General features: G+C 41.2%; 1 protein-coding gene across 3 annotated transcripts in view; it reads left to right on the forward strand.

The window, feature by feature from the left end:
- The first annotated feature begins 1,817 nt into the window (after positions 1–1,817).
- The window catches only part of TTC33 (tetratricopeptide repeat domain 33), a 42,972-nt gene continuing 20,124 nt past the window's right edge, over positions 1,818–24,665 (forward strand). The window contains exons 1-3 of one of the 3 annotated variants that reach the window (XM_042875141.1): positions 1,818–1,887; positions 2,228–2,456; positions 23,885–23,966. In XM_042875141.1, coding sequence (XP_042731075.1) covers positions 2,236–2,456; positions 23,885–23,966 — 303 coding nt within the window. In that variant the 5' untranslated portion in view covers positions 1,818–1,887; positions 2,228–2,235. Of the gene's footprint in view, positions 1,921–2,060; positions 2,105–2,227; positions 2,457–23,884; positions 23,967–24,665 lie in introns of those variants that run through there. The other 2 variants (XM_042875140.1, XM_042875142.1) reach the window with 2 other exon arrangements.

The following is a 24,665-nucleotide window of genomic DNA, read 5'->3' on the forward strand; positions in this document are numbered from 1 at the left end:
AGAAATCAAGGCATTAATATAAACAGTGAAACCTGCTCTTTGTTTGAAATGGATGGGAATTCTTGCCAACGATGAGTCTATGGTTCCATCCTTGACACACTGCTAACTGCAGATGACAAGAACAGTCTAATGCAGTCCAATTGGCTTCAGTCCAGAAATTCCTGTTAGAAATTTGAAGAAATTTGTATCTGCTTAATTCTCAGAACTACTGTAGCTCTTCTCAAGTGGGCAATTGTGTGGCCTGTCTTGTATGTACAGGTAGGTACAACTTCAGTTTCTTGTCTTCAAGTGGCGTCTCACACGATCCCTGTAACGCAGGGTTATATTACTGTAGCTCACAGTGGAAGGGTTCTCTTCGATAAAACTTTGCATTTATACTATTGAGATGGAGATGACAGGATGTGGGACCAGCTATCAATCATACTTCTAAGTTCTTTCTTCAGTCGTGTAAGGAAAGGTTCCGATGTTCTGAATAAATAGGTGTGCTCAGTTTGTTATCCTTTTATTTTGAAACTTAAATATTGCACTTGTACAAGTATAACAAACGCACAGATTTTTTTTTATTGCAGTAATTCCTCATCTGGAATTGGTTTGGGATCACTGAAACTGTTTCCTGCATATGTTTAACTATTTACAAATGGTATCTGCTCCTGGTTTGTAGATTTGTAATGCTGATCACCATTGCAAGATGTAAAGGTGCAAACAGCTTTTAATTTTTATACACTTTTTTTGGCTCTCCTGTGCTTTAAGGCAGCCGTGGTTTTTACTTTGTCTTGTCTGAATGAGGTGAATTTTGTTGGTATAACTCAACAGTTTTGATGGCCAAAGGTTTTGTGATAGAACAGAGGGTTTTTTTTTTAATACAGGTTCAGGGAGGGAGGATGGGACTGACAACCTATTTGAATTCAGTGCAGTTGTTTGTCATATCACTTTCTTAGGCTTTGTAGATCTTTACTTTGAAACTGCTTTCTTCAGATGTTCCTACTGAGCTTGAAGACCTTTTTTAGCATCCCATCAGGCTAAGACTGAATGTCACTGAGAAAAATGCCAGGAGTGTAAGGATGTAATTGATGCAAATAAACAAATTGGTTGAGTATGTCACTCTGTAATCCAAAGCATATTTAGTTGGAGTGTGCTGAATTATTTTTCCTGTGTGTTCTAACTTTATGGAAGCATGGATAAACCTGGTTCTCTCTGAGCTCAGTAGGTAATGAACTGAAAAAAAAAAAGTATAAATTGATGCATAATGCTAAAAGCAACAAAGAAAATTTCATGTCTTGTTATGAGTGTTAACTACAAAATTGGAAGTGTTATTTTACCAGTTGATTAGCATTGTAAGATATGAAGTCCTATTCTTTAATAAAGATGTGCCTACTTCCTATGTTGATTTTTTTTTTTTTTTTTCTGATAAAGTAATAAATGCAAAAATGCTTGTTTACAACTGTGTTGACTTTTTATACTTTCAGAAGCTTCAAGTAAAAACAAAGCACTTAACCATCGCGTTTGGAGGCGTGTGCTGTCTCGTGCTGCTCTGTACTGTCACGGTAAAGAGGCTGCCGCCTCGACAGCTGGGAGGGGACGGGACCGGAAGAGGCAGCGCCATAGCAGCTGCGACACACCGCCCGCGTTCGGCCCGGCGCCGGGTGCGGCGCTGCGGGCTGCCGTGAGCCCACGAGCGCTACTCCGAGCGCTGCGTACCGCCCCGCAGCTGAACGAACGGACGGCCGCGGTGCTGTCACTCGGGCCACTCGGCGCCTGGGCGCACGCAACCCGCCGCCACGGCTCCGCCCCTCCCCGCGGTCGGGCGCGCTCTCGTCGTTCCCCGTCGCCCTCCGCCCGCGGCCGAGCCGCTGCCGCTCCGCCCTTCCGCTTCCCGGCGGGTCAGAGGTGCATCGGGCTGGGAGGTGGCGCGGGCCGCAGGTAGCGGGCTGTGGCTGCGGGGCGGGCCCGGCGGGCAGCGCTCTTGGCGGTGTCCGGGCTGTGCGGCTCCTCGGGGAGCTCGGCGTAGCGGCTGGGCCTGGGGCGTGCCTCGCTTGGTGCTGTTGCCTGGCCTTGGTGCGGAGCGCCTCGCTGGCGACCGACGTGAAGCTGCTGGGCAGGATCTGTATGGATGAAGAGTGCACTGCTTCGTGTTATTGCTCTCAGGGTCGAGATGAGCGAGCTGCGTTTGTTTCTCTGCAAGCCTTAAACCTAGCGCACCTAATCGCTGAAATCTGTTTTTCTCTAGTTCTCCCGATGGCATCTTTTGGCTGGAAGAGAAAGATCGGCGAGAAGGTCTCCAGAGCCACTTCCCAGCAGTTTGAAGCAGAGGCTGCAGATGAGAAGGGTCCGGGTGGTGATGAAGATGAGGACTGGGTGCACGCCACGAAGAGAAGAAAGGAAGTTCTCCTCGAAGACTGCATAAAGAAGAGCAAACAGCTGAAAGACGAGGGGGCAAGTTTGGCTGAAAATAGGAGGTACTGATGTTATCCTAGTCTTTCTTTGACTCAGTAAGTGCTGGGTCTTATTTTAATCCTTTTTCTAAACACTGAGTATTAGTTGCTGCATTCATGCTTCTCACGCTTGAAAAATAGATCGGTTGCTTGTTTTTAAATTTTGCGTCTATGGTCTGATGTTGAGTAGGTTTATTTCTGTTTGTTGGTGTTGATGTTGGCTGCTGCAAAGTCTGCATTCGAGTCTCATATCGTTGTGTTTGCTTAACACGAAATGATGGGGAGAGATGACTGATTGCATCTGAAATTTCAGAGGGCAAATGGAATATTGTGAGATAAGTCGTACTGTAGATAATGCTTCAGCTGCTCAGGGAGCTCTCCTGTCTTGTAAATGTGTTGTAATCTCACTTTAATGTTACAAAGAGTAAGCGCATTTATACGTACACAGTGACTAAGGAAATAAGGAAATAGTGCACAGCAATTAATGTGCTGTTATTTATCTAATTCTTGTGGCAGATCAGGTTCAAGTAGACACTGTGTGTCTTTCCTGATAGTAGTACTCAATAAGGTTTCAAGCAGGATGTTTTTGAAAAAAAAATCCTCCCCTATGAAGACAGGGGGAGGGAGCTGGGCTTGTTCAGCCTGGAGAAAAGAAGGCTGCGGAGTGACCTCATTGCAGCCTTTCAGTGCCTAAAGGGAGCCTACAAACAGGAGGGGAATCAACTCTTTAAAAGGGTAGATAACAGCAGGACAAGAGGAAATGGTTTTAATTTGAGGAGATTTAGGTTGGAGATTTACAGAGAGAGTGCTGGTGAAGTGCTGGCACAGGCTGCCCAGAGAGGTTGTGGATGCTCCGTCCCTGGAGGTCTTCAAGGCCAGATTGGATGGGGGCTGGGACAACCTCGTCTAGCATTAAATGTGGAGGTTGGTGGCCCTGCCTGTGGCAGGGGTGTTGGAGCTTCATGATCCTTGAAGTCCCTTCCAACCTGACCATTCTGTGATTCTGTGTGAAAGAGTATTTCATAAATTGTTCCTGATACACTTCAAGCAGGAAGTAACTTTGGAGTGGAGGATGAACAGAAGCAGAATCATAGAATCACCAAGGTTGGAAAAGACCTTCAAGACCATCCAGTCCAACCGTTCACCTATTCCCAATAGCTCCTACTAAACCATGTCCCTCAACACAACATCCAGCCTTTCCTTGAACACCCCCAGGCTCGGTGATTCCACCACCTCCCTGGGCAGTCCATTCCAGTGCCTGACCACCCTTTCTGAAAAGTAATACTTCCTCATGTCCAGCCTGAATCTCCCCTGCCGTAGCTTGAAGCCATTCCCTCTGGTTCTATCACTAATGACACGAGAGAAGAGGCCGACCCCCAGCTCACTACAACCTCCCTTCAGGAAGCTATAGAGAGCAATGAGGTCTCCCCTGAGCCTCCTCTTCTCCAGGCTGAACATTCCCAGCTCCTTCAGCCTCTCCTCATATGGCCTGTGTTCCAGACACCTCACCAGCTTTGTTGCCCTCCTTTGAACACGTTCCAGGGCCTCAATATCTTTCTTGCAGTGAGGGGCCCAAAACTGGACACAGTACTCGAGGTGCGGCCTCACTAGTGCTGAATATAGGGGAACAATCACCTCTCTGCTCCTGCTTGCAACGCTGTTTCTCATGCAAGCCAGGATGCCATTGGCCTTCTTGGCCACCTGGGCACACTGTGGGCTCATGTTCAGCCGAGCATCAATCAATACCCCCAGGTCCATTTCCTCTACGCAGTCCTCCAGCCACACCGCCCCAAGCCTGTAGCGTCGCCTGGGGTTGTTGTGGCCGAAGTGCAGGACCCGGCATTTGGCCTTGTTGAAACTCATCCCATTGGCTTCAGCCCAGCTCTCCAGCCTGTCCAGATCCCTCTGTATGGTCTCGCTACCCCCAGGCAGATCGACACTTCCAGCCAATTTGGTGTCATCTGCGAATTTACTGAGGGTGCACTCGATGCCCTCATCGAGGTCATCAATAAAGATATTGAAGAGGACAGGCCCCAGCACCGACCCCTGGGGAACACCACTCACGACTGCTCGCCAGCTGGATTTGACTCCATTCACCACCACTCTCTGTGCCCGGCCCTCCAGCCAGCTCTTTACCCAGCCAAGAGTGTATCCATCCAAGCCTCTGGCTGCCAGCTTCTGCAGGAGAATGCTGTGGGAGACAGTGTCAAAGGCTTTGCTGAAGTCTAGGTAGACCACATCAACAGCCTTTCCTTCATCCACCAGATGGGTCACTAGATCATAGAAGGAGATCAGGTTGGTCAAACAGGACCTGCCCTTCACAAACCCATGCTGGCTAGGCCTGATCCCCCGGTCACCCTGCACATGCCGCATGATCTCCCTCAAGACGATCTGCTCCATAACCTTCCCTGGCACCGAGGTCAGGCTGACAGGCCTGTAGTTCCCCGGATCCTCCTTACGACCTTTCTTATAAATGGGAGTCACATTGGCAAGCCTCCAGTCTTCTGGGACCTCACCAGTCAACAAGGAGCGCTGACAGATGATGGAAAGCGGCTCGGCTATCACCTCTGCCAGTTCCCTCAGCACTCTTGGGTGGATCTCGTCTGGCCCCATCGAGAGACACTATAAATTGTGTTTCAAAACTCCATAGTTGGGTTAGACCTTCTCTAGAGGAGAGAAAAACACAGTTTAATAATAGTTCCCTTAAAAACATCAGAATACTTGATACCTGAGTTCTGGCTGTAGTTGCATGGACATCTGTGTTTATTCATTGCTGCAGATCAACAATGATCTGGAATTACTTCCTAACAGAAGTAATTTCACAAGAAGTCAGTATATACTTGTCTTCTGTTAAGCTATACCTGTCAGTCTGAAAAAGGATGGCTGAGGCATTCAGAGAGAACAGCTTAGGAACAGGTAATTCTTGGTGCTGCTAATTATCCTGAGGGGTTGAGTTTTGTCCTGAAACTTTCATTTTAACATTCGTTAGAGAACAGTACATGAACTCAGTCTATTCATGACTAGCAGTGTGGTTTAACTTGTTAATTTAGTGAGACCTGTATCTTGACAGAGAGTTTACAGCAACCACCAATACAAGCTGAGTGGTCTATAAGAAGCATGGAAAACAAGTAATAAGAAATTAAAATGTTGTTTTCAGAAGATTTTTCGCTATCTTTTGTGCTAACGCTTATATCTGAGGCTTAGCAGAAGTTCTGTACTTAACCCTGTAATCTTTATACTTGAAGGGGCATTACTATCATCAGCAACTTTCTCGTGTTCTGTAGAGTTTAGGCAATTACAGCGGTATGGTATTGCTGGTGTACGTAACTTTCAAGCAGACCTCTTTTTAAAAAAAGGTTCACACAGGTTTAAAGCTAAGCTCTCAGTGGGAAGCTTTTACTGCTTAAAAAAGTGGAATAGTTGACATACCATTACAAGGAAGCAGTTTGTGAAGTTATATTTATTCTGTGTGGTGGAAAGTGACTCTGTTAGACGCACATGGTATATTTTTTTCTTACTAAACATTTTGTACAACATAAAGAGACTTGTGTAAAAATAAAAAACTAAAAGCAAATGGTTTTCTGAAATAGTGTAGTAGCAGTTGAACATTTGAGTTGGGTGGTGCAGCATTCAGGTAAAGAAGTGGTATTGATTCAGTTGTAGATAATCAAAAGACTGAAAGCTAATGGGAAACCAAGATGGTATCTTAGCTGATGTGGCTTGTGAGATGAAGAGACGGAGGGGATCCTGAGGGGAAACATATTTGATAAAGAAGCAGAGACTAAATTTAAAAAAGAGTGGAAAGTAATATGTTCATTTCTTATTGAAAAGAAACTACAGTGCACAGTAAAATTAGTATATTAACAGTATGAAGCTGCAACAGGGCAGGTTCTGGTTGGATATGAGGAGAAGGTTCTTCACCACTAACGTGGTCAGACACTGGAACAGCCTCCACAGGGAGGTGGTTATGTCACCAAGCTTGCCAGAGTTTAAAAGTGCCTGGACAGAGCTCTCAGATTTGGTCTGATTTTTGGGTGGTCCTTTGTGGAGCCAGAAGTTGAACTCACTGATCCTTACGGGTTCCTTCCTACTCAAGTTACTCTGTTATTCTAATGTGATAGAGTTTTACAAGTAGATCCAGTATTGCTTGTATGGAATAGTGCTCACTGCTTTTAAGCCTGGGTAGGCCAGGTAGCTTCTGGTAAAGGATAACCACAGTAGTGATGGTATTACTTCCCCAGCATATTTCAGTCTAAGATCAAACTGACTTGTGCTTGCAAAGTGAGTCTTCTCTGGGAGCAAGGAGTAACATACAGCTAGAAAAAACTTGTACAGCCTGCTCTTTGCCTTTAGAAAACTCACACACGTGAACGGTAGAAGGAAGCTGTCACCAGCTAAACGTTTGAGCTTTTATGACAGCTGCCTGGAAGGCACTTGTCTACTATACCCATGTGTGGATTAGACTTGTTAAAAGCCTGGGAAAGATACAGAAGATATGTTGTTGAGGAGAATGTATTTTTCTCCTGATCCATGTATTTTTGAGCCTTCTCAAAAATGTGTCTGTTCAGGTGCATGGCTGCAGGGGCTACCTGATCCTGTTGCTACCAGTAAAGTATGGCAGGGATACCACTTGCATGAGGTGTGAACAGATGGATGATCTGCTCAGTATGTGTCAGAGCTCATGGAGAAGTTGAGATTAAGAAGCATCAGGGAGTGCAAGCTGGAGTAACTTCCAGTCATACCTGGGACAAAGGCACTGGAGTAATAACCCCCAAACAATGGTGAACCTCATGTCTTGTCACCATTTGGCAGTGGAATGGGACCTGAAAAATCAGGAGGAATGGAAACAGGTGGCAATCGCAGGCAAGCTCTTGCTGCCTACTTTGATTCTCTGGGTGCCACTATGTAATGTGTTTGAGGCTCTGGAACTTGAGGGAGAGATGAGGAGAATGCTGTGGGAGGTCTACCCAAAAGGTTGGCTAGGGTGAGGTGGTTGTCTGCATGGCTTTCCTTCTGCCAAGAAGGAAAGAAGGGTAATTATCCTAGGCAACACCCTTTACAGAGGAACAGAGAGCCCTCCTATGTCAGCCAGAAGACATACTGAATTGTGCTGCCTCCCTGGGGCAGGGACATTCCTAGGAGGCTCCCTGTTCTGGTTCACCCCTCTGATTGATGTCCCTTACTCATATTTCAGGCTGGCAATGATGAAGTTGCTGAGAGAATCCTGACAGCTATCAAGAGACTGAAGGACATTGGAGATGTTATATGGTGGATTAGGAGCAGAGATGGTATTTTCCTCTATGCCTTCATTGGCAACAAGGGATACTGAGAGGACCAGGAAAACCCATCTCATTAATATGTGGCTGAAAGACTAGTGTGGTTGCAGGAATTTTGCTCTTTTTTTCACCATGGGGCAGTTTACTCTGCACCTGGCCTGATTACTGTGGATGGTTCTCCCCTGTCTCAGAGGAAGAAAGGGATCCTAGCCCAGGAGCTGACAGAGCTCGCTGCTGGGGCTTTTTAAACTAGATATGGGGGGGGGGGGGCCTAAAACCAGGCTCATTAGAGATGACCCCGGGTTAACTATGAGGGCACTGATAGTGAGGCAGGGGGCTCGGCTGACGTGCATCTACACCAGTGCATTCAGCATGGGCAACAAACAGGAGGAGCTTGAAGCCATTGTTAGTAGGCAGATCTGAAACATGGTGAGATTGCTCCCATGACTGGAGTGATACAAAGGATGGCTATGAGCTCTTCAGAAGGGATAGGCAAAGAAGGAGGGGAGGTGGTGTGACTGTGATTAGAATTTGGGGCTGGGTATGATAGAATTGAGTCTTTATGGATAAGGATCAGGGGGAGGGTCAACAAGGCGGACTTTCTGGTGGGGAGTCTGTTACAGACTGCCTAACAAGGATGAGGAGACAGATGAGCCTTTCTACAAACAGCTGGCAGAAGTTGTGCAATTTCCAGCCCTTGTTTTCAAGGGGAAATTCAACTTCCCTGATACATATTGGAAGTACAATACAGCACAGAATAAGCAGTGTGGGAGGTTTTTTTTAGAATGTGGAATATGTGGAAGATAATTTCTTGTCACAGCTGTGAGAGTCTACCAGGGGAGGTGCCCTGCTAAACCTGCTGCTCGGAAATGGAAGGAGTGGTGGGAGATGTGAAGGCTGGGAGCTGTGTTGGGCAGTGTGACCACAAAATGGTAGAGTTCTTGATTTTTGGTGAAGGTTGGGGGGGGGGCAGCAAAGCTGCTGCCTTGGACTTCAGGGGGAGAACATGGAACTGTTCCTTCAGGGTGCTGGTAGGGGGGGTCCCATGGGAGTCAGTCCTGAAGGGGCCCGGGAAGGCTAGATGCTCCTCAGGAAGGAAGTCTTAAAGGGTCAGGAGCAGGCTTTACCTTGTGCCACAGGATGAGCTAGAGGGGAAGAAGACTGATGTAGATTAACAGGGAACTTTCCTGGGGGCCCAGGAGAAGCAGAGAGTCTACCTCCTGTAGAAGAAGAGATAGGCAGCTCAGAGAGACTACAAAGAAATGGCAAGGATAAGTAGGGAGAAAAGTAAGTAGGCAAAAGCTCCGCTTGGATTCAACCTGACCACTATAATAAAGGGGAACAATTTGATTATTATTATTTTTTAACAAATATATTAACAGTAAGAGGAGGGCAAAGAAGAATCTCCATCCTTTACTGGATGTGGCAGGGATGTGACCACTGAGGATAAGAAAGTGTGGATGAAGCAAAGGTGAGAATTTGCTCAATCAAACTGTGTTATTGTGCTCTTTGTATCTGTTGTAGTTTCCATGGAAATACAGAGTAGGCATTACTTTCCAAGCAACTTACTTGAGGCCAAGACAATTCCTCTTCACTCAGTGCAGCCCAGACAAGCCAAAAGGTTGGACACCCACAGTCTAATGCATCATAGAGGACAATTCTAGAAGACTGGTAGATAGACAGTTATGATCAGTAGACAGTGGTCAGTCAGAACAGAAAGAAAATAAATAAGTGGAAGAAGTCCACGGTTGTCTGCTCCTTGCATTTTTGGGAAGAAGAGATTCAGAAGAAAACAGGCATATGTGTACAGACTTTTGAGGAACAGAATACTCTGTGGTTGAGAAATGTGGAGACTATTTTAGAGAGATTATTCTTTTTTACATAAAACTTAGAATGCCTGCATATCGTCCGAACAGATACTACCATGGATGTGTCCCCGTGCACTGGAATATCTTTTTTTTTCTTTAAAAAAAAAGTTTTTGTTGGTTGTTGTGTAGGTATGGGCATTTTTGAATACTTCACTACATGAAAGTACAAAAAATTGTGCTCTGCCTCAATATATTTAAAAAAAAACAACAACAACAGTTTGCAAGTGCAATTTATGTTAACCACAAATTGTGGACCCAAGTTTGAGATTTGGGTGAGATTAAATAATGGAAGATTCAAAGTTAAGAGCTCAGGTGAGACTAAATAATGGAATGAAAAATCCTGTAAAGTAGGCTGCTTTGAAGCTGACAGTAAGGAGAGGAGTACTAATGTCATGCTAGTATCTTTCATATAGTTAAGCTGCATATCCGTTTAGATAACTTTGCAATCTTTCTCCTTTTTTTAAAAAATAAACATGTTTTTAGTGGTCCAGTAGGTGGAGATAGAGTTCTTCTCATTAAACCCGAAGGACTGCAGAAAATGCTTATCTGAATTATTTTTTATTTTTTACAAATAGACACTACTGGGTTTATGTTCTTGTTGATTTGCATTTAATGTTTCAATAATTTCTGAAAACTAAAGGTTAATTCTGTTCTCTTATTTCTACTGCTGTTTCCCTATTAAATTAAAAGTCTCCGCTTCTAAAGCTGGAAGATAATGCTTTCAGCTGGAAAACAGTATTCTGGCTGAGCTTATGGAGAATTTCCAATATTAAAATAAATAATTGATGTTTCTTTGTCAGTTGCTAATGTAAATGAGACCAACCAATACTATCTTTGGTTTAGCTTTTGCAATACCAGATTAAACAAGGCCTTTTCAAAGTGCCACTAACAGATGAGTTAATAAGTTACTTTCCATGAAATGCTTTACTCTTCTAGGAGAATTACTCCGTAAGAATTTCTCAGTGAAATTTTCTAACCCATTGCTTTATTTTAAAGAATATTTTAAGATGTGCTAATTAATCCATATTTTAGCAGACTTTTTTTTCCTTCCCCCCCCCCCCAGCATTATTATTAATTTCTTGCATGTAGTCTGTAGTCCCTTAGAGATCTATATATATTCTGAGAGTTCTTTTCTCACTAGATAGTCGTAATGAGTCAGCATAAGATGACAGTCCTTTTAAAATCATGTTTAGTGTCATTGTCAGTTGTGTTATAAAAAGCTCAATTTATCAAAAGTTGCATCAATTTAAAGAATCAAAACCACCTCCCCAAAAATAAAACGCCAACATTTTAAAAGCAAACAAAAACCGCCTTTCTGTTGCAATGTAATAACGCTTACATTTGTTCAAATTAACCATTGTATTTCAGGTTTAGTTTATAGAGCCACAGAGGGGCAGAGTTGTCACCCTCTAGATCAGGTTGTATAGGGCCCTATCAAGCCTGGCCTTGAACACCTCCTGGGATGGGGCCCCCACAGCTTCTCTGAGCAGCCTGTACCAGTGCCTTACTGCCCTCCGAGTGAAGAATTTGTTCTGAATGTTTAATCTGCAGCTGCACTCTTCTAATTTAAAGCCTGTACTCCCTTGTGGAATCACTACACTGCCTGATAAAAAGTCCCTCCCTGTCTTTTCTGTAGGTACCCGTTAGGTACTGCTTAATGGCTGTAGTGAAGCCTCCCTGGTGCCTTCTCCAGGCTGAACAAACCTAGGTGCCTCAACCTGTCTTCACAGGAAAAGTGGTCCACATGCCTGTCCTGGACATGCCCCAGCAGGATCATGGTGCTCCTTGTGCTCAGGCCCCCAGAGGGAGCATTACTGCAAGTGGAATCTCATGGGAGCAAAGTTGAGAAGAATCTCTTCCCTCGCCCTTCTGATCACCTTTTTTTTTATTACAGCCCAAGATATAATTCACTGTGTGGGCTGCAAGTATATGTTGTTGGCTCTTGTTGAATTTTTCATTCACCACAACTGCCCAGAACTTCTTTATCTGCTCGTTGCCCATCCTATGTGCATGTTTGGGAGTGCCAGGTGGATCCAGTTGCACAGCTTTACATGCGGCCTTGTTGAACTTCATGAAGTCTGCAGAGGTCTACCTCTCATGTCTTTCAAGATACCCTGGCTGGCATCCCCTCCAAATGTGTCAGCTGTATCCCTTAGCTTAGTGTCATCCACGAGCTTGCTGAAGGTGCATGATCAGTGCATCTGTTTCAGTCACAAATGAAGACTCACACATATAATATTCTGCTCATTTTTTTTCTGTCGGCCACTAGTTGGTGCCCTGTAACAATCCTAGAAATCTTTCCATGAGAGACTGATTCTTGCTCTTTTGAAGCCATTTCAAACTGCTGATTTTTTTGAATCCTCCCATTCTTAGTGTGCACTGGATATATTTTCATGTTGATCTCTGGAACTTTAATGACTTCTGCAGCTAAATGGCAGGTCTTAGAAAACATTATCTTTGGCCTGCCAGCTGGTAATAAATAGCTAATGTTTTATACCATGGCTCAGTCTTTTTGTCTCTTTTGCAAAAAAAAGAGCCGTTTAAGACATAGTAGGGTTCATGGATTTAGACTTTTTTTTAAACAACATTCTTTGGGGAATTTTGGGGGGATGTTGGCAATGAATAATGGTTTGTAGTCAACTAGTTTTGCCATCCGATTTTACTGTTAAAAATAGAAGACACCTATTAAGTATGTTAAATAGCATGAACTTACTGGAGGGTGTTCTGCTACCTAGGTTTCTTTGTTGGAATTTGTATTTGTATGCAGGCTTTAATACAACCATTCATTTTTCTGGCAATTAGCTTCTGTGATGATGATGAGAAACTTACCTCAGTGAATCTGGATGTTGACAGAGGTGTTTTTAATTGACTGAAGTTGTTTGACGATTGAACTGTTCTGATTGTTAAAATATCAACTTTCCCTGGCATTACTGATGCAACTGGTTTTCCTGGGTGTTTCCTTTGAAATGTTGCAAGTTTTCTGCGCCTAGAGCACCTCCTGCACTGGCCTTGATGCCTGCAGAGCTGCTTCTCTCCCTCGTTTTCTCACTCCTCTCTCCCAGCTGCTGTTGCACAGCAGTTTTTCCCTTCCTTCAATCTGCTCTTCAAGAGCACATCCAGTGTGGCTTATGCCTCAGCTCTGGCAGCAGTGGGTCCCCTTTGAAACAATGAAGCTAGCTCTGCTCTGACAAGGGACAAGGGCTCTGCTTACAGAGACCACCCTTGCAGTCTCCCACCAACAAAAAGTGCCTAAGTTTTGTGGTTGTTTATTGAAACTGGGAAGTTGGAATTCTGAATACTGAGCAAAACTTGAAAGAGAAAACACTGAAACAAAGTGAATATATTTATAATTCTGAAGTGAATTCATTCATGTTTTGAGTTTGTAGATGGTACCTTTCATTAAGTAAATGAAAAAGATCTGTAGAGAAGGTAAAGCATTTGCCACTCTGACTTAATTATGTTCATCTAATCATTGAAATCAATCTAATATTTAAAACTATTGAGCTACAATGACTATAAAGGTATAGGAATAGGCGGGAATAGGTGAACGGTTGGACTGGATGATCTTTTAGGTCTTTTCCAACCTTGGTGATTCTATGATTCTATGATTCTATGATAAAAGTGTAATTAGGATGAACTATAAGGAAGATAAAAGTGTAATTAGGATGTCCTTTCTCCAGATAAGGGTTGAAGTTATCAAGCTTTTCTTGCTTCACTTCTTCACAAGAAAAGAGATGTTTTAGTTAGTTAATGGTCTAAGCAAATTGGTGTCTGCTGTCATGTCCCTGTCTGAAGTTACACTGTAAATCTGTGGGTATTTTAATTGTCAGGGCTCAAGATATTCCTTTTGTATGTGTTCACCTCTAGGTGTGGGGCATGGAATTTCAGTCATAAAATGAAGACAGAGATTATTTCAGAAGTTAGGCTTCAGAAGCATAAGTTATTGTGGTCTAAATGACTTAATTATTTCTACCAGTAACCAGTGTAGATAAAAATACATGCAATATTAATCTTTTATTGAATCTTCAGTAATTTATTTTTCTTCTTATGTTGTGCTGGGATAAAAATGGAAGGAGATAGTTCAGACGTTTCTTGCTGCTGTTCTCTCAACAGGCAGTATTATGTGTGCAAAATTACACTCCCAAAAAAGTCATGAATCTGAATCTGTAGCTTTTTGTGAAGTTGCTCATCCTTAGAAATATACTGCATTTTAAGTAACTTCAATTCTCTTGTGGGAATGGGAGCACAATTTAAGCTTGCTTCTTCTCCCTTCTTTACAAAACATTTTGGCCTCATGAGTTTTAGGCTCACCACTTCTGGTAACTGAGGTTTTGGTAGTGAGAGTCCCCATTCTGCTTGACACTTTCATTTTAAATTTATATGTTTGTGTAAATTTGCAGGCCGTCGTGAGATTTTAAAGTTCTGATGCATTCCTTTGGTTTTGATTGGCAATAGCCCCAGCTCACATACAATTATGTTTGTGCATGTTATGTCCTTCGACGTGTACTGTTGCAAAATAATATTTCACTTATTTCAGGTAATTGGCATTTTTTACTTGCTGTTATCTGTAGAGAGATGTTATAGTCATTTTATATCAGTACTGTATAATCTTTTCATTTATACTGGGAGAGTTAAAGGGTACCTGCCTACTTAATTTACAGATACTTTCATGAATCACACATTATAATTGCCCTCTATAAATCTCAAAATGCTGTGGAGAATGACACATTTCACCTACCTTAATCCATTTGTGTCTGCTTTTTTACGTAGCTTCAGTAGTTGTTACTCTGTAATACTGATATCAACAAACGTAATGAGTCCAGAAGAAACAAAAGAAAATAAGGGGAACTACATTATTTGGTATAAATCATACCAAAGTAATGAGGGCATATCATCTAGATGAAGTGCATCTACCCAGTACAGAATGAGAACAGACTAAAGGCTGTTGCTTTTTGTGTATCTGCACTGTATAATCATAGAATCATTAAGGATGGAAAAGACCTCTAAGATCATCTGGTCCAGCCATCAACCCATCACCATGTCCACTAACCATGTCACTCAGTGCCATGTCTACAATTTTCTAGAGTACCACCAGGCACAGTGACTCCACCACCTCCCTGGGCAGCCTGTGCCAGTGCCTGACCACTCCTTCTTAGAAGAAATATTTCCTAATATTCAATCTGAATCGCCCCTGATGCAACTTAAGACCATTTCCTCTTGTGCTGTCACTGGTCACCTGTGAGACGAGACTGACCCCTCTCCTCTCCATCGCTACAATTCCTTTCAGATCACTGTAGAGAGTGATAAGGTCTCTCCTGAGCCTCCTGCAATCTAAACAATCTTGGTTCCCTCAGCTGCTTCCTGTTAAAACTTGTGCTCCAGATCCTTCACCAGCTTCATTGCCCTTTGGATTCATCCACCGCCTTTCTTGTAGTGAGGCTGATATCTCATCCTCAACCACACTGATTTGGTAATTGGTCATTTAGGAGAAAGGTAGGGAAATGCTTTTATTTTATTTACCTTGTTGGTTTTTTTTTTTCATTTTTTGTTTGTTTGTTTGTTTTGTGTGTGTTATTTTTTTTTGGTGAACAGCATTTGACTTTGTCCTAGTTCTGCTGATTAATTTGTAAGAGCCAGTAGGACCATAGTGTGAAGAGTGGAAGATAGAGCTGTCTGTTGTTTGTAGAGAAGTATTTGAAAGGTTAGGAGAATTAAATGCCTATTGAACTAAGAAGTAAACAGATGGCATCAATCACTGTAGATCTACTGCTATGTTTCTAAAGGATAATCTGAACAAATAAATAACAATTAAGCCCAGAATACAACTATTACTTTAAATACAGCACAACAGTTTTTCTTCTACATTCTTCTTCCTGTTGCTTTCAGAGGCAGTGCTGTTGAAGCTGTTTTGAGGAACAGAAGCTTTGTAGTTACGATTTCAGTCTAGCAGTAAAATATGTTGCTTCATTACCTAATATATTTAAAATATCTTAGAAGTATTATAACTATTTCAAGTTCTGATACTTGTGTTAATTTGCAGTTTTTGTTTAACGATACTAAAGTAGTTAATTTAAAAAGTTAGTTAATTTAAAGTAGTTAATTTAAAAAAGGGATTCACCTTAGCAGTGCAATTCCTTCTACTATAAAACTTACAAGGTTACTGTGGCCTGTTATTACTGAAATAATTATGAAATAGCAGGTGTTGTATTGCATTGTATTCCTGTTCTTAATTGGAATTTCCACATGCCAACCTAATTTCTGCTCCTATTTATCATTATTTTGGCTTCCTGTGGAACTGTCACCCATGAAGTCGCAGAATCATCCAGTCAGAAAAGACTTTCAGCATGATGAGGAGCAGCCATCATCATGGCCTATTGAGTCCTGTCACTAGACCATGTCCCTTACTGCCATGTTCAAATACCTCCTGGGAGGGGGACTCCACCAGTGATGTCATTTTGATTTTAATCATACAATATTAAATTACAAGGCTGGGATTTACTGAAATATTCCATGTTTGTAGATGGTTGCAAAACAGATTCTAGAAATTGCAGGTGGTTCCTTGAGATGTTTAAGCTAGAAGTAGCTTATTTCTTTTTGAATCCTTAAGGTTAAATGTTTATCATTACAGTAGCATATTTTTCTGTGGTAATATTTTCATTATTATATACCAGCAACGCAGTCACTGCTGTCTATCTGTTAATGTTTCTTCAGTTAATAAGGTACGTGGCGGGCAGTAGGGTTTTGGGGTTTTCATGACAAAACTGGAACAGCAAAACCACCAGTTCTGGTGCCTAAGTTAATGGAGATCTTCTGCTGTTTACCATTCTCATTTTCAAAGTGGAACTATGGATTTCTGAATGCTACCACATCTATTAAAATCAGCCTGAATTTGTCAAATAACATTAGTTATTTGGGCTCATTGAAATATTTTTTGGGGTCACACGAAGATAAACAAGTCTTTTTGATTAGCAGGAAGCCAGTGCCTAGGATGCTGTAGGATGCGTAGTGGAGGAGTGGCCAGGAGAAGAGGGGTGAGAGTTTGGTTCTTGTCTACATTATGGAAGCTCTTTAGAGTCTTCAGTTGTGTTATTTTATTGCAGTTAAGAATTTTTTTCTGTTATGTGATAAAGTAAGCTCTATGTTTGATCCATATTTGAGGCCATAATTATGAAGTATCAGTACCAGGCCTGAGGAGATTCTGGAGGGAAGCCAGAAGCAAAATTACGTAATTCCCAGTTTCTGGAATTATGCATGTAATGGACATTTTTAACATGGATTTTGTAGTGAGCAACTTGTTTGAGTTTCTGCTGAATATAAACATATTTTTTTTTTAAAGAAAAATATGTGCTTTGGTCTTACTTACTTCAGCAGATTGCTTGTCAGACAGACATGTAATTCTGTATTCATCACGGACTGATATATTTCATGGTTCTAGAAAAAAAACAGCAAATGGGCATGCATACTTGTCAAAGGCTTCATTGAGGACAAAGCCCTGTGTAATTTTGCATACTGATAGTAGTAGTTAGCATTTAGTGGGAGAGAATTGACTAGCTGTTGGATATGTTGTGCTTGTGTTGCAAATTAGCTTGCCTTCTTAACAGTATAGTATTTGAGTGAGTTTGATTGTGAAACAATGGTTTGCTAGATTTTCAAGAAGGGAATAAAATATGGTAAAGGAAGCAGGCTCCTCACACTTAAATATAAAATGTGAAAGACATTTTGTGACAGATTGTCAAGTGTAGACAATGATTACCTCCATTATTATCTAGTGCGTTCAGATTGTTGCAGTAACTTGTCATTAATTGTTAAAATAATTGCCATTTATTCCATTCCTGTGCCTCAAAGCAATAAAATAATCATGTTAGTAATGATTTCTGATCATTTATGAAAGAATGCTTTTTCATATTGTGTGTGAGGAAATTAAGTGTTGTTCCTACATGAGTGAGGGTGTCTTTCAGAGATGATACCAGAATCTTGGTTATATGATTTTCACTTCTGTATATTAACTACAGGAATACTTATCTCCAGTATTAGTTTTAATAGATTTTCTTTGTCAAAAGTAGTTTTAGTTGCCTAATACAGGAAATAAGAAGTGTCCATAGGTATGTGTGTGGATGAAGTACAGCTTAAGAAATTGAGCTCGAACACATTGAAAACCTCATTTTGTAGTTGAATGTGGTGATGGATGGTAATTGTTTTTGGCATTTAGTGAAATGGTGTTTCACATTTGTTTTTCATTGGAAGTTCTTGAAGGATGCATCTCTTTGAAGTATTTGTGGAGTTATGTAATTTGGTGTGCAGGTCTGACTTTTTTCATATTTGGACCATGTGGCTTGATATCACGGGATCTAATGCAGGAATATGAGCTCTGCATTAAAAACACGAGCATCAGCAGTGTGCGTGCAGTTTTCTTCAGTGTTAAGTTCAGTATATTTTGCCTACTTTCATGGCAGTTACAGAAAGCCTGTTCACACTTAGCTGTTGTTTACTGTATGGTAAGGACTTGTATGTGATCACTGGCCACTGAAGAGCTGTCATGTACATCTTTACCTCTAGTAATTAGTGTGACCATACTGAAATAAGCCTGTTAAATCAACAAAAAAATTCTGGAAGCTCCATCAGGTAGTAAAGCAGGCAGTCTTAACTTGCCGCCTTGACAATCACAGGTAATACAGGGCACATTATTTACCATAAACAAGTTACACTGTAGAGCAGCAATTTGTTGATGTAGACTTATCTGCAATTTAAAAAAAAAAAATTAAGCACATAATAATTTTGTGAAGTTTACTTGTGAGGTTCCTTCTTCATTTGTTCTGTGAGTCTTCATTTTCCACCATGCAGTGCTGCATCATCACCTACCTTGAAAGTATATTCCTATGATCAGCTGTTTTTTGCTTTACCTTTCCCTCCCTTTCCTGTTCTATGTACTCTGTACAGTTACTGACTAGTGTTCTTTTATTCTAGCTTCCACCAAAGTCTGTTGGATTTTGTCAAATGCTAGATTAAAGTTGCTGATGTTTTTATTGCTGATGTTTTTAATGATGAAGGCCAGTCACCTTCATCTTCTGTGATGTGGTGAAAGTACCTGAGAAGGAGCCATATTCTTTTTTTTGAAATCTTGTTTTCCTCTTGCCTATAACCATGTTTGTCCTCATCCTTCTAGAACACCTGATTGCAGGAGTCCGTCCAGCTCCCTAAGAATTCCAAGGTGTTATTCCCTCTTTTTTTTCTGCTGACACAGCACATCACTGACATGTCTTTTCCTGTAGGCCTGTCTCATTTTGTCTGAATTTGCTACATCTATTCAGAATATCTTCACACGTTTTCAGTGCTGTTCTGCATGCATCCTGTCTCAATTCGTGGCAAGTACCAGCTGTGGCAAGCTTGTCCATAGGACTCTAGATCCTGTGTGATCTCTCATAGGTAATTTGTATCAACTGCTACTTTTTGCTGCTTGTTTGTTTATTCAGAAGCTTCCAATTGAACATGTTCTTATGAAAAAACAAATTTGGTATAATCATTTTGTTTTGGAGTAGAAGAGATCCTGTTTTCCCAGAAGTGTTGTTGAGAAAGTGAAGTGTAATCATGAGATGAGTTTCTAGCTTCTGCAAGCTGTACAAAAGTCTGCCAAATCTCTATAGCTCCCAGATGGTTAGCAGCGTATCTGAAGAGAGAAGTTTTAGTGCTTCAAGGGGGCTGTGGAATTTCATATCTTGTTAATAAAATTGGCAAGATCTATCAAGTCTTGTATCTAGAATCTTCCCCAATATATCCAGTTTTCATTGATTTCTTCTTTCTTTGGCATTTCAGTGAAGAAAGTAATGTCTGTGTTCTGTTTAAAATCACCATATTTTTCCTTTGTAGTGAGACATGCTATTTGATTGAAGTAATTGTAGGTAAAATTCAATGTACTGTATTTTAGTACTCCATAAATAATAATTCAATACCTCAAAATATGAGTCTTTTCTTAAAAAAGCTGTATATTACTGGAGCTTAGAAGCTTAGTTATGATGTCACATAGGTTGGGATTTTACTTCTGCTGGAAATCTTACTTTGATTTTCTGTAAGCGCAGCGTATACCAATATTAACATTCTGAGACTTCTTATTGTTGTGGTAGATAAGCTCTTACAGCAATCCAAGCCGTGTAAAAATTAATAGCTCAAGTTTTCGGGTTTTTTTTTGGGTAAATGGAAATTTTCTTATTCTAATTTTTTTTTTTTCAGCTAAGATAATCATTTGTCCTCTTAGATCACATGTCAATGAGGTTGTTGATGGTGTAGAATCATACAGTACTGACAAAACCCAGAACATTTTTCTCCTCCAATTCCAACTCAAGGCATGGTCAACAAGAGCAGTGTTTTCAGGATATTGTCCAGTTGGGTTTTGGATATCTTCAGTTGGGGACATTGTCATCTCTGTGAACAATTTGTTCCAATGTTCAGCCACCCTTTGTAATGATTGTTTTTCTCTGTGTTTCAGTTTGTGTCCATTTCCTCTTGTTCTGTCACTGGGAACTGACGAGAAGAGTTGTGTTTCCATCTTCTTTATTACTGCCCCCAGTTCTAAATCACTATGCTATGTTAAGATGCCCCTTAACCTTTTCTTCTCTAGGCTGCATGGTCTCATTTCTTTGAGGCTCTTCTTGTATGAAAGAAGCTCTTAAACTTCTTTATGGCTGAATTTGCTCAGGTCTGTCTACGTTTTTCTTCTACTTGGCAGCCCAGAACTGGACCTGGCATTCCAGAGCTCTGTCTTGCCAAAGCTGAGAAACTTCATTGTCCTCAGCTGGTGATTGTAAAGCAGCCCACAATGCTGTTTGACTTCATTGCTGGCTCACAGCCGGTTTGTTGGCCACCAGGACCCACAGATATTTTTTCTACAAATCTGCTCAGGGATGTGATTTAGCAGCGGGTTGTTAGGGTAGTGTGGTTAGGTTGTGGTTGGACTTGATGATCTTTAAGGTCTTTTCCAACCGGAGTGATTCTATGATCTGCTTTACAACCAGTATGTGTCCAGCCTAGTGGTGCCCAGGACAGTACACCATGCTGATCAAACATCAGAGGTTTCTAAAGAACGTTTAAAACATCACAAGTGAATGCATCTGGGGGTTCCCTACAACAAGTGGGAATGGTTTTAAACTGAGACAGGGGAAGTTTAGGTTAGATATTAGGAGGAAGTTCTTCACACAGAGGGTGGTGACGCACTGGAACAGGTTGCCCAAGGAGGCTGTGGATGCCCCATCCCTGGAGGCATTCAAGGCCAGGCTGGATGTGGCTCTGGGCAGCCTGGTCTGGTGGTTGGTGACTCTGCACATAGCAGGGGGCTGAAACTCGATGATTTTTGTGGTCCTTTTCAAACCAGGCCATTCTGTGATTTTGAATCTCATTCTTGTTTCTGATACGAGCTATTTTTGATGCAAGTTATTTCAAGTACGAAGTTTCATCTCATTTTTTGTTTTAAGACCTTAAGATTCGAACACGTTACTGCACATCACTGTGCCACAGCATGTGTTCTGAATATGTGTGCTCTTGTTCCATAGCAGATGCACTGCAAGGAGTTCAGCCATGTTTGTGATCTGTGTTAAGATGAATGGCACAGCATTAAGCTAAAATTCTCTTGCTTGCTCCTACCAGCCATGACATGCTAGTTTCTGCAGCTCAGCTGATGCGTACTAGCTTGTTACATGCTGGTACCTCAATTGTGTGTATGAGCTTACTTTCTGAGAAGAAATGGGAATAACACATAGAATATTCTATTAAATTTGTGCTAATTAAACTCAGAGTATGTATATTTATTTTGAAGTTCTATTTCTAAAAAAATAAAAATAAAATTATTCTTCCAAGTTCCTGATATGTGGTAAAATTATCAGATTTTACTTTTTAAGTTTAGGAATACTACCTCGTGTTAGCTCATTTCTTATGTCAGCTGTGGTTTATGGTTTTCATAAAACTTCTATTGGAACACTGACTTTACAACTGTATTTTATATCCCAGGCAATTTTCTTCTGTAGGCCATCTGATATTTAATGTAGTACACAATCCTCTCCTTCAGAAGAGTGAGGCAGAAAATTATTTGAATAAAGAACTATAAAAAAAAGGCTTTTTTCCCTAAGTTTGCATCATTGGAGCAAGTAGCATGGCTCAGTTTCTCTTAAGAACAGTCCCTATTCCCAAAACAACTGAAACGCTTTTTATCCTGAGTATTTATAAAAGGATAGAGTGGTTCTATTTTGTCATACATTTTTCTTAGGGAAATGTACATAACTGGAAAGGTCAGTGTTTCAAAGCTGTATGGATATTTCCAGACTTTAAGACAGTTGTAACCAATCATGGTTTTTGAGCAGATGGTTCACCGTGTACCTGCAGGCAAGTATTTCTTCTTCAGTTTTTTTCTGATGTGTCCTCAAGCCTAGCAAGCAGTTCTGGTGTTCTGTCTTAATTTCTCTCAGATGGGTCTTTCTGAGGTTCGCATGTATTTTACTGACAAATTATTGTCCACTTTTTTTTGTTTTGTGGATGATAGCAACTTTTTGGATCACTGCACTGTTCACAGACATTGCTTGCACACAGTTTAACGTCTTTGTGAATGAGCAACCTCCCTTCCCTTGCCCGTCTTTATTCTGGTGGCAAACTGTTGACAAATACGCAGCAAAACAGTATTTGGGCAATGCTTGCCTGTATTGGCACTATCTTCAGAGGTAGGCCATTGTGAATTTTGTCTCACTCAGACTGACACTCATCAATGAGCAGCAGTGTTCTCCATAGAAGTAAAAATGTGTGTTCTTGAAACATAACCTTGGTATTACATCTGTTTTCAGAAAGTCAGTGTTCCTCCTTCCTTCTCATTAGTTATGTCTCCATCACATTTGCTCAGGTTTCTAAAATCCTCCGTTTCTGAATGTTTTTTTTGCGACATTCATGGTGCTGCAGCTCACTGCCTGGCCAGCACACCACCTTATTGAGCTCAGAGCTCATGAAGGGTTTGTGGTAGGCTGCCTGTGCAAGATCTTAGGCAAAACTGTAGTCTTCTACTGAAAAAGTAGTTTATCTAGCTAAAAGACAGCTTAACGCTTTTACTTATTTATATAGAAAATGTAGTGATGTGTCCTCTAGTGTGAACACCTGAACATAGGAAATGAACAGTTGACAACTGCGCAGCTGGTTGGGGAAATTGTCTCAAGATTAATTAAGTACTGAGCATAATTACCAGTGTTATTTACAGATGAGTGGTACTTGAATTGCTGCCAGGACCTCAGCTTCAGTTTTGTTGCTTTTCCAACTATCATTCCAGTCAGTTCATAACTTCAAGTCGTCATGTATCTGGTCTGATGTGATGCAAGCTGGATCACTGAAAAATGGGGAGAAGGGAAAGAGAAAGAGTGGGAAGTAAAGGAAGATAAAAACTGCATGTGAAGTGTGTATGAATTTAATTTTATCAGTGCTGTGTTAAGAATGCAGTGTATCTAGATTAACAGCTTTTCTACCTTCACAGTGAATTTAATAGAAAAATAAGTGTTCCTACACAGTTCTGGAAAGGAACTGTGAAACAGGATTCAGAGAGCTTGTGGCATTGATTTTATTAGTATGAAGTTGTCTTTAAGGATTGAAGAGTGCGCTCCAGTAGCTGTTTTATTATGCTGTTACAGTTCTTCAGTTTGAAACTCTAGTGTTTCAAGATGAAGTTTCACCAAGTTCCGCCAAGTTCAAGATAAAGACCTACTTCTTCTGTCAGCAGACTCACTTCTTCATTTTCTTAGGGGAGGATAACATTAAAGAACAGCCATATCTCTATTCAAATAAGAGTTATTTTGGGATACTTGTTTATTTTTGGCTTACTTTCTATTCCTATACTGAAATTACTCAGACTTCTGTATTTTGCTCTCTGCCAAAATACAGAAATGCCAGTGTTTAGTAGCTTTTGATGATGAAAAGAAATTTTACATGATGAATGTAGCAAGGCATATTTGATTGTTTTTTTTTATACCTGGCTGAGGGTGATTTTTGACGATGAGGGGAACTGAATTCAATTCAAGAATTTCAGATTTAGTTTGACATAAGTTTCTGTGTTAACCTTTTCATTCACTTAAGGCCAGTTGTGCAGTAGTACTTAGCACTCCATTTGTTTTCCATAGCAAATACCCAGTTCCTTAAAGCAAGTAAACATGTTTTATAGGGATATGACCACAAAAATCATTAATGTTGCGATGCTGTGGCATTTTAAATAAGACATCAGCTTTAAAAATAGAAATACTCACGATTTAAGTCTTCTCTAAGTTACAGTGAGACTGTAATATTTTTGTAATTGCAGGTACCGGGAGGCTATTCAAAGGTGGGATGAAGCACTTCAGTTAACTCCAGAGGATGCTACACTTTATGAGATGAAATCACAGGTAAATCATCACAGCTCTTTATCAGTTTAGAAATTCAGAAATAAACAACTGTGATTATTACTACATTTTGTCCAGCTATGTGAAATTGATGTGTGGATAGAGTACAACAAAACTTATTTAGGATTTCCATTTCTTCTCAACACAACAGGATGCTTTGTAGTAGGAATTAAAAATGTGGCATATCCCAGCCAATCACAGTAAGTAACATCTTTGCTAGGATGTGAATTAGGATGAACTTCATACAGTGACCATCTAACTCTCTAATTAATTGCAGTCTCTCTGCAAGGCTTTTTTACCCTCAGTGGAATCAAAAGATCCTCCCAATGGAGTGTCATCTGCAAATTTACTTACTGTGACATTCAGAGGGACTTCGACAGGCTGGAAAGATGGGTCCGGGTGAACCTGATGAGGTTCAACACAGCAGAGTGCAGAGTTTTGCACTTGGGCCGGGGGAATCCCAGGCATCCATACAGACTGGAAGGAGCAGTCCTTGAGAGCAGCCCTGTGGAGAAGGACCTGGGGGTCCTGATGAATGAAAAGCTTAACATGAGCCAGCAGTGTGCTCTTGCAGCTCGGAAAGCAAATGGTATCCTGGGCTCCATCAGAAGAGGGGTGGCCAGCAGGGACAGGGAGGTGATTGCCCCCCTCTGCTCTGCTCTTGTGAGGCCCCATCTGCAGTACTGTGTCCAGGTCTGGAGC

This window comes from Lagopus leucura, unplaced genomic scaffold (assembly GCF_019238085.1).
Source record: "Lagopus leucura isolate 7727_CA_CO unplaced genomic scaffold, USGS_WTPT01 Super-Scaffold_100014, whole genome shotgun sequence".
NCBI lineage: Eukaryota > Metazoa > Chordata > Aves > Galliformes > Phasianidae > Lagopus > Lagopus leucura.